The sequence below is a fragment of the Centrocercus urophasianus genome, unplaced genomic scaffold (genome assembly GCF_019232065.1).
Source record: "Centrocercus urophasianus isolate 14NV4802_14NV808 unplaced genomic scaffold, USGS_Curo_1.0 seq_61, whole genome shotgun sequence".
NCBI lineage: Eukaryota > Metazoa > Chordata > Aves > Galliformes > Phasianidae > Centrocercus > Centrocercus urophasianus.
Window position 1 is genome coordinate 410,659 of NW_024885211.1, and position 10,307 is coordinate 420,965.

Genomic DNA, 10,307 nt, shown 5'->3' on the forward strand with positions numbered 1-10,307 from the left:
CCTAAAAACCACTTCTGAGTGCAGTGTAGGAGGGGAGAGCGCTGCTGTGGTTTAGGTTTGGCGGCAGCAAAAGGACGGGTAAGAGTAGCAGAAACAGGAAAAAGGGGCAGGGCACAGCCTTTTTGGTGGTATTAGCTGCATCCTAAGACTTGAGGAATTTTGTGCTGTGTAGCTTTGACTCTGTCCTGTCTGATTTCAGACCTGTATCCCTTCCATAGCCCCCTTCTAAAATCATTTAGTCCCTTCCTCTACCTGTGGTTTGTTTCCTTGTTTGCTGTAAACGGTCCCCAAATGGTGTAGGAATCTAATTTGAGTTTTTCGGGGGGGAACAAAAAGTCTTTTCGCCTACTGAAATGCTACCTGCTGGAATGTTTGACCTGCTTTTTATTACTGCACGTAAAACCCAGATTTGAGCTCCCTGTGGAGTGCAGGGATTGGGACTCTCAAAGTTCACAGTCAAATAAAAGGACAGCGTATGCTTGGGAAGCACCACAGTAAGATCAGAATGGTGTTTATAGAGGCGCAGATTGGCTTGGGTTGGAAAGGACCTTAAAGATCATCCAGTTCCAACTGCTTGCCAGCTTTCTTCTTTGCCCCAGCAACTCCTGCTGTGTGGGCATGGGAAAGGAGTAAAGCACAACATGCGTTGCTCAGGCCAGCCCTGTTGGAGCTATTACTGGCAGACTCAGTTAAGAGCAGATCCCAGGCTGTTCTCATCTCTGCAGGGTCTGTGTATAGCTGGCAGGGGAGAGGGTAGCTAAGGGAGACCCAGGTTTTGAGAGCATGTTGTTGCCCCTGCTCAGCCCCACACCTTTGTGCTATGCAGCTCTTCATAAAGAGAGGCCATGTAATTAAATTTCAAACCTTGAAAAGAGCAGGAAGAAAAGCTCTGGAGACTTTTTTCTTGTCAGATGGATGAACGAGAAAGCAGTGGGTTGTAGAGATGCTATTTCAAATGTGAAATTCTGTCAGAGGGATACCTGTGTCCAAAGGAGTGCAGGTGAGGAGTGAAGCCACCATTTCCATGTCTGTATAAAGGCACAGCCACTGCTAATATCTGATTGTGGGATAAGAGCAGGCAAGTGCCTTGATAAGTTTTTTCTCCAATGTGTGGGAAGAACACCTCGTCTCTCAATTTGTTTTGCTGTACCCACCTTCCCTGATGCTGTGTCTGTGGTTTTCTAGCCTGGCTTCTTTACTCTGAACCTATGGCATGAAGTCCCCTTACTTTAAAATAGATGCTGGAAGATTGCAGAGGCTTTCCTGTAAAAGATGCTTTTTTACTTCAGTTTCACATAGTGATTTTGTTCTCCCCAAAAACAAGTTGTACAGAGGTTAAAAGGAAATGTTAAGTCCCTCTTTCTCAGCAGACAGCTAGGACTCTGCAAAGGAAGGACTTAAAAAGATAAGGGACTGAGTGCAAGTATTCTTGGACTGTCAGATTTCCAACATGACAACAAAGCACTTGTCCTTATCTCTCTGCTTTGTCACTTCTGCATCTGTGTTGGGGAAGAGGCTGCTGCAGAGGAGACTGACTCTTCTAAGCCTTGCTGTGTGATTTGGCTCCTGAATGCCCAGGGCACCCTGCAGTTGCACACTTTCTTCCCTGGCTGTTTTATTAATGGAAGTTGACATCCTCATGCTGGCTCCCAGGGAGGGATCTGTCTGAGTCATTGGCTGTAACGCAGCCCTTTTCCCACAAAGGGCTCCCTTCAGCTATTTACATCCCTCTCTTTGATCTATCTTTTGACATGAAAAGACATGTCAGCCAGGTAAAGGGAAACAAACAAAATGCAGGAACAGTCCCACATCTCTGCTTGCACATGATCTGCTCCCTAGCACACGCCTGCCTTACAGCCACAGATCCTTATCAGCCCTCTGATTTCCTTGCTATCATCTCTGTCTTCCCTTCATGCTGTTGTTTAACTTCTAGAGGCATATATGTGCATCTTGTTCGCTGCTCAGTAAGATGCTGTGGCACGTTTGCCTACTTTCTCTGGTATTTCCCTTCTATCTATAGTACAGCTAGGATGGGAAATGCCCTCACACATCCTCCTCACTTCATGCAGTGCCAGGAACAGGTGATACAGATCTTCATTTCCTGCCTTCAACTGCTGCAGTGTTTCAGCAAGCAGCTGTTTGCAGCTCGCTCCAGAAGTAGCAGCAATGCAACTATAGGTGAATTCCTTTGTGGAAACCAGATCCTTCATTGCTAAGTAGCTTAGGATCTTTCAGAGTTAAAAAGACTAAATATTATGCAAATTCAAATTAGATGCACCAGAACACAGTATCACACACCTGTGTTTTTTTCCTATAGGAATGGGTGTTCTAGAATTGCTGAGAAAGCAAATCTAATGGATAAGAATGTTGTTGAGATGCAGCTCTTTGGAGATGACTGCTAGTGCCAGGTGCAGAATAGTGTGGGAAGGAGAAAAATCAAACAGAGCTTAGTTCCTTCCTTTATCAGCAATTAATTTTCTTGTGGCATTGGCCAGCTTGTTGGGTTTGCACAGCTTGGTGCTCTTGGGCAATCTCTGAGCTGATTGGTCTGGTTATTTTATGTCTTCCAGGTAGTAAACCAGTGCTGGAGTGCTCTGGTAAAGGAGATGTCTGTCTGGTCCAGGGCCTGCAGTCCCATTTAAGCTGTGCTGCTATGGGATGTGGCTCCGTTGGTGAGGGTTCTCTACCCAAGCAGCAATAGCTCTCTGCATCACCTGAACTTGTGCTATGATAATTTCTTGGGAAACTCTCAGCAGCCAGTGAAACAGCCCTGCCAGTGTTCTTTCTTCCTGCAGCCAGCAGGGAGGTGGGCTGCCTTCCTTTTGTCCTACTCACTGTTCCCACATGAATCTTCATGGCTTGTGCTGTTTCTGGGCTGGCACCAAGCGTAGCAAGGTGCTGTTTGACTGAAGCCTTCACGTCATAACAGTTCTGCTTTGGGAAAAGCCTGAACTCAGTGTTGATGGCCTGGTGAGAATGCAGTTGCAAGTAGGATTCTTTTTCCTTCCCCAAAGGGGAAACGCCCTCAGGGTTGCTCAAGGATGCTGCAGTGAACGGGCCCTGATGGAGAAGCGAAACTTAAGCATGGACAGGAGCACTGATGTCTTGCTGTAACCCAACCACTTGCTTTTTGGACTACTAATACTTTAGGTATTGTGCTACGTCTTGCAGGATTCAGGATCCTCTCAAGCAATGGGAAAGGAAGCAAAAGGGAAACAAAGGGCTTTTCCTGCCAGCTCTTGTCACAGGAAGCCCTATGCTCGAAGGGAACTACCCCCTTGAGTGTTCGGCTTTGACACTGCATCAGCACAGAGAAGATCAGACAGAGGAAATTCCTGTTCCCACTCTCCCTTCTCTTTTGCTAGCTCAGTGTGAGGCCACAGTTAAAGATTATCTGTCTCCAAGTAATGCAGAGTTAACACCACCAGCATCTCTCTTCATACCCTTGGTTAGACCTTGAGAGCAGCAGGATGCAGGTGGAGTGGCCATACAGAGATTGAGTAAACTCCTGACTCCACACAGGACTACCTGAAAATTAAACCATATGTCTAAGCTTGCTGTCCAGACACTTGGTGCTATGACTGCTACGTAAGCTTTAAGACTTGTGATGAAGTAATTAAGTGTGAGTATCACCTTACCAGGCTGTGGAGACATGTTCTTTTGTTAAGAACACCTCTACTCTGATCAGCATCAACTTCCTACCAGAGTTATATGAATGCAGGTCTATTATATGTTGGCTAGTGAGGAAAAAAGTGGCTGAACTTGCTCCTTTCCACTCACATCCAGTATTATAGCCCAGCTTCTTGTGTGAAAACACTTCTATGGGTTTGAAAATCACCCACTGAAAGCTGTGTTTGAGAGGAAGCAATTGCCTCAATAGAGCAATATTTACTGGCTTTGCAGAGGGGGCACAGTGAGACTCACCCCTACGAAAGTCATGTTGTGTTAATGTCTCTGGAGTGGGCTTACCTTATTCAGGCTTAACCTTTGTTTCCTTCCTGTCCTTGCATCTGCTGTGTATTTTTAACCTACTGCTTCTGAAGCATCCTGCACACATTCTTCCCTAGCCTCTTCCTGCCCTTCCTGCCCCACTTTGTCTACCAGCTTGGGGGACAGGAGCATGTCAGTCTTGCAGCTGACATCTCACACTGTTAACTTTCTGCCTTGCCCTCCAGCAGCTGGGATGCACTGTCCCAGCCTTAGGCACAGTGATGGCCTGTCAGAGATCAGGGGTAACTCACTGCAAGTTTCTGATGCAGTCCAGATCAGTATTGTATGCAGATTTAGCATAGGAATCTCAAATGCTGTTTTCACAGCAGTAATAGAGCTAAGCCTCAGAGGGGACCCTCTGCCCCCTGTGCTGCCTAGTGTCATGCAAAGAATAATTAAACTAGCTGAGCTCCAGCTTGGATTAGGCAATTATTCACTTCCTACCTACTTCCACAAGAGCTTCCCCCCATTCTCTGCATTTTGGGATAGGCTTTTTCTGCTTGATCCGCAGTACAAAAGAAGCAATAAGGAAACTCCTCCCTATTCCTTGTTCTAACCACTTCAGACGCGCTGCCAGTTTGCTGCAGGGTACAAATTATCATAAACTCAGGGAGCTCCCTTACCTAGAGAGGTTTCAGCAGTTTTGGTATACTAGCAACTATCAGAGTAGATGCCCATTCCTCTGCAACAACCAGTCTGCAAAGTACAGCTGCTCCAGAGCACCTGTCTGTGTGGTTTCTTTTGCTCTCCTCTCAACTCAGGTAAGCTGGTTATCTGTTAAATAGGAAGAGAGGGGGTGAACAGAGGAAATCAAACAGTTTCCTGTTTGTTTATCATGAACAAAAGCTTGTTTGGCTGGTCTGCATGTTGCTAGCGGGCTAGCCCAGCTGCTGTGGTTAGTGCAAAGCTGAGCTCTTCCATAGCATGAAAGGAAGTAGTAAAGCCAAGTCTCCAGGGGATGGGAGAGAAGAATCTTCCCCCCCCCCACTTCTTTGGAACTTTGCAGACAAGGCAGAGCAGGGTGGGCTGGCAGATTTCACTGTGGATTGTAAGGCTTTGATGTGTGAAGGTAGCAACCAAATGCTGCCCTTTGGTCTAAAGCAGGAGGTGCGTTCTGGCACCTCTGCCAGCACAGAAGGTTGCATACAGGGCCCTGCAGCAGCCCCAGCAGGTCTCTCATGTCGCTCACAAACAGCAGACCTTACCCAAAGCTATCAGTCCCCACAGCTTAGTTTTTGGACTGCTTTCAGATAATTGCCAGTGATAAGTCTGTGCTGCCGTTACTGTAATTGCTATGGTGCCAAGTAACTATGGGGCTTTAGATTGAAAAAAATGCCAATCTTTTACCAACACTGGGTAATTCTTACTTCCAATAAGAATTGGAAATACTAGTTGTCTGGATCCAGAATCTCAATTCTATTTCCTAATGTCAAGCTATACAACATCAACCCTGAAGTCATGCCTAGATGACTTTGTTACTTCTGCCCACCCTGTTAGTACTAAGCTAGGGAGAGCCTTCAGGATCAGAAGGAGCACAGGAGGAACAGTTGAAGGGCTGCAAGGAGACACACAACAAAGCAAAACCACCTTGGGACCAAGATGACAGGCATTTGTTCAGTATTTTCTGTAGTTTAAAGGGGATAAAACCTGGAGATGGGACCAGAGATGCTCCATATAGTCGAATGGTCATCAGTTTTACTAGCATAGCCTGACACAGGGAGTAAATACTTTTACCTGCTTTCCAGAACAGCGCTGCCCATCAGACAGCTTTTATACCAGCTTTTTTTGTTTGTTTGGGCAGTGGGCCACTGTGTGGGCCACTGTCCAGCTCTGCTTTGTACATCCTCTCCCCAGGCCAGGGGGAACCTTCTCTGCAGGCAGGCCGAGGCACAGCTTGGTCTTCTCCACCACCCTCCTCGTGCACATAGCAGAATAGCTGCTGCCACCATCTGGTTGGAGAGCAGCATAGCTGCCGCCCCAAGCCTTCAGTTTGCATTCGTTTTGCTTTCTAAGAAAGTTAAGCTCACGTGCCCTTCTGAGCACTCTTTTTTGGAGTGTGACTGTCACATCCACTGATCTTGTGAAAGAACTGAAGCTACGCAACAGGAGAAGTGGCAGGGAATAAATCAGGATGCAGCAAAGGCAATGCCCAGCATGCACGTAAAAAGTTCTTCCTGCAGAACCATCTTTTCCTCCATGCCTGAAATCCACCCACCACGTTAAGTGAACCTCTGCTTTGTCACCCCCAGACTCAATCCACTGTCTTTCCAGCTCTCACTGGCATGATTCACAAATAGCAAAGCCACTACACAGCCCAGGTGTCCCCTTGCTCTTAGCTAACACCTGAGAAAACACTGGCTTGACTGACCAGCAAGTTCTCAGCTTCTATTCCACAGTCCAAGGACCTGCAACTTTGTAACAGCCCACGTGTAGTCAGCCTAAAGGCACTGAACAGTGCAGCAACACATCGATACAAACACTGTGGTGTTCTGAGTGCCACTGGGCCACTTAATCATGCCCAGAAACAAACAGAAGAAAACTCCTTTTCTCAAGCTCCCTGAGAAGTTGGTATTCTCAAACCTAGCTTAATTAGTGGTCAATGAAGCCATTACTCTGACAATATATGGGAGGCACACAGGTCTGTTCTGAAGCTTGTTCAGTTTTATTTAAGAATCCTTTATCAGTTGAATTTTCATTTTCTCTGCTTTACCCAATCAGGAAAAGGCAAGGATTTTTCTGCAAAGAGCTGATCTGGCAGCTAAAGGTGATCAGGGTAGCTGTGGCTGCAGAGCCAGGTTCACTGTGGCAACTGGAGGAGTACAGACTGTCCAGAGGGCAAGTAGGTAATGTTGCGAGACCTTGAGAGCTGGTAAGCAATATCTTCAGCTGCCTCCAGCTTGCGTAGCTCAATTAAGCCATCACCTGCAGTGGCTAGTGAGTTGGCAATCAGCTCAGCTGCTTTGGAGTCTCCCTCAGCTGAGATGACAGCTGCTTTCTTCTGCTGCTCAGCCTGCAAAGGAACAGATGAGAAGAAAAGTGAGCAGAACAGAAAACAGAAGGAAGATGCTACTGTCAAGTTTAAAGTACAAATTTCCCCTTCACCAGCCTACTGTTCTTTCCTCCAGAAGACTTAAGAGAGCTAGAACAGGTGGTTGTATCTTAAAACTGTGTATATACATGCACATTTTTTTGTCTATTGTAGAGGAGAGGTTTAAAAGTCTTGAAATTGTCTTATCTTAACCTCCTGGAAGAGCAACTCACCTAAGGGCACTCTTGGTGGATAGCTGTCTTAGAAGATTTGAGAACTGTGAACTATATTAGCATTATGGTTCTGAGTGAAACCAAGTGAATGAAACATTCACAATGAGATGAAATTACAGAGATACCAGATACTGTTTTCAAGCCAAAGTTTCTCAGAAGGATAAAGCACCTTTTCCACAATGAACCTGGCTCGCTCTGCTTCTTGCTGGGCCACTTGCTTCATTTCAACTGCTTCAGTGAATTCCTTGCCAAAGGTCAGGTGGGTCTGCAGGGCAGAAATCACAGTTCACAACAGCATTTACAGTGACACTGCTATCAACAGCACACCTCTAAGGCAGGAGGCATCCTGCCTTTATCAGAGAAGATGGAAAGCCAGTATCACTAAACAAAAATTAAAAATGCAGTGTAACAGAAGCTAAGCCTAGCAAACTTTCCCTTTTTAAAAAAAAAAAAAAGTCAAGGAAGACACCATAAACACAATTTCAATCCAGCAGGTCGGTCAACACAAATATCTTGAGAGACATAATATGCTCTCCTACTATTTCTTGCTTAGAGATCAGGAGCCTGCAGTCTGCCAAGCAACCCTGTCCTCTTCATGCTCAACTATGCACTGTTGTGCCCTCCCTGAGCTGTTCTGTACACATACAGACTACTGGGATGCTCCAAGGGAAGTGTGAGTTTCCTTAAGTACTGCATTCAGAAAAAGAGACTAAAAAGAAAATAAATCACAAAGCCACATTCCTGCAAACGCTTCCTGTGTGTTCAAAGCCAGATGAAAATGCTTGTTTCCCTTTTCTCTAGGCAGGATTTTGGAAGGAAATCCCAGAAGAGGGAGATGCATGCATAGATCAGTCTGCCAAAGATTTAATTTACAAAGCTTCTAGGGAGGAAGGAGGGGAGTGCTCACTCCCTGAATAGTTTTAAAAGACACCACAAAAAAAAATGCTATGTCTCGGGGTATTTGTGGAACAGCAGGCTTCTCTATAGCAATCTGCAGACTGATCCATCATCCACAAAATCATTTGCTTCTCATTTTAACTACACAAGCCCTTTAATAATGGACTCTGTTGATAAGCTAGTGCAAGAACTTGCTCAAGGACATAGGAGGCCAATGACACAACCAACTGCTTTGAACTGTAGCCACTGCATCATGTGCAACTGCAGACAAACATACACAAACTTTCACACCCCTTTTCTGATCCTCTACCAATTTTCTTCCCTTATTTGTGCAGAGAGAAAAACAAAGAGAACTCTTACCAAGGATACATCATCCAGAATGAGGCCAAAAGTTGCTGCTCTTTCTGTGAGGTCTTCACTCACTTGCCTGGATACCAGTTCTCTCTGAGTGATCAATTCTCCAGCATCAAAGCGAGCCTGAAGTTGGGATGGACAACAGTGAGAGGAAAGCTCTCACTGCTTGTCGCTCGATGGAAGTAAAGCCAAGGAGTTAGAATGACAGAGAAGCAATTAGCACAGCTACAGTTTTAACTCTTCTGGGTTGCCCGTTAGAGCCAAGGGGTAGAAAGAGAAGTCTCACTTTGGAGCTTTACATTTTTCACAATCCAGCAGGTCCCATAAACAAAAGAAAGGTGGTGGGTGGAGCCCGGCAGCATTCACACTGTTCTTACCACAACAGACTTGAGGATTTCAGTTGTGATGGAGGGCAGCACTCGCTCATCGTAGTCCTCTCCAATGCTTGTGAAAATGCGGGGTAACTGCGCCGTCACGGGTCTGAACAGGATACGCAGCGTGATGTTCACGTTCTGTAGATCTGCAGAAACAGTCACAGATTTAGCAGCAGGGGAGGAGATATCCTGAAGTTGTCCTCTCCAAAGGAAAGCAAAATAAGACAAAATAAGCATTCAGATTTCTAAGAAAGGAAAGGTTTTTAGTATTTCTCTTATCAAGGACTGCTTTTCACCTAGGGATCCAAATCCTCCTTACAGATTAAATTTAAGCTTCAGTTTGTAACTCAGGGAATTACTGACCCTACTGCAAACAGAAATTTTTTATTTAAGGGACAAGTATCAAACTATTCCTGACTGCTAAACTGGACTCTACACACACAGAATCTCCACATTCAGAAAAGAAAACCCTCGTGCCTGTAGTCCTCTTCAGCAGGTTAATATATAATAAAGGTCTTGACTGTGGGAAAGCTTTTTCTCATGCATCTGTTCACCCAGCTGCAAAGCAGCAAAAGAGACACACACGGCACATCAGAGAGCCCAGATCTTGTAGAGCTGCCCAGTCCAAAAGCTCACCTTTACTGCCAGTGATGACAGGTATGTTACGTGGGCGAGAACGGCAGTCAAAAATGATTGGTTTCTGTACCCAGGGGATGAGGAAGTGAGTGCCTTCTCCTACCACTGTGTCCTGGACCCCACGGAATCGATCAAAGATAACAGCTCTGTGTCCTGCATCAACTGGAAAATAAAACAACATCGTTTCAGTATTGTCACAAGTTATACCTGCACAGCACCAAAACCTCCATGGAAACAGCCTGGGAGTTAGTTAAGGCCTTTTGCACTGTGAAACTGGTGAAAATATTTACATTCTTAGGAGCAACAAATCAAAAGAGAATACTCATCCATAACCTTTGACCTCTCAGCTTGCTCACAAGAGACAGTTTTCTTGAGAAAAGTCTGCAGTCCTCCCCCTTACGCAATGCACAAGGTACAAAACAGCCCTGAAAGGCTTCGTGGCTGTTTTCCCCAGACGCCATTAGCAACAAAAGTACAGAGCAAACAAGAGCCTGGCAAAAAGGATACAAAGAGAACTGGAAGCACTCAGCCTGTCCCACTCACCATTGTATAGAGCAGAATTGACGACTCCACCTGCAACAGCCAGCCCCAGGCCGAACTTCCCAATGCTTTCAAACACCTTGGCAGCCATTTCACACGAGTTCTAGCCCCTTTAACAAACACCTCCTGCAAAAATCCACGACTTCTGTAAAACTATGCGAAACGAGAAAGCCAGGCAGCGCTGCACGTGTGCACCTACAGACCTGGGCAGTAAAGAAGTAACCCTCCTCCAAGGAACCCGCCCTGCAGTAGGAA

The 10,307-nt window shown here is 45.8% G+C and overlaps 1 protein-coding gene across 2 annotated transcripts in view; it reads right to left on the reverse strand.

Moving 5' to 3' along the window:
- Positions 1-6,631: 6,631 nt before the first annotated feature.
- PHB (prohibitin) overlaps positions 6,632-10,307 on the reverse strand; it is a 4,121-nt gene continuing 445 nt past the window's right edge. For both annotated transcript variants that reach the window (XM_042836510.1, XM_042836511.1), the window contains exons 2-7: positions 10,056-10,178; positions 9,513-9,674; positions 8,880-9,022; positions 8,509-8,625; positions 7,421-7,516; positions 6,632-7,000 (exon numbers count right to left, since the gene is read on the reverse strand). In XM_042836510.1, coding sequence (XP_042692444.1) covers positions 6,788-7,000; positions 7,421-7,516; positions 8,509-8,625; positions 8,880-9,022; positions 9,513-9,674; positions 10,056-10,143 — 819 coding nt within the window. In that variant the 5' untranslated portion in view covers positions 10,144-10,178 and the 3' untranslated portion in view covers positions 6,632-6,787. The remainder of the gene's footprint in view (positions 7,001-7,420; positions 7,517-8,508; positions 8,626-8,879; positions 9,023-9,512; positions 9,675-10,055; positions 10,179-10,307) is intronic.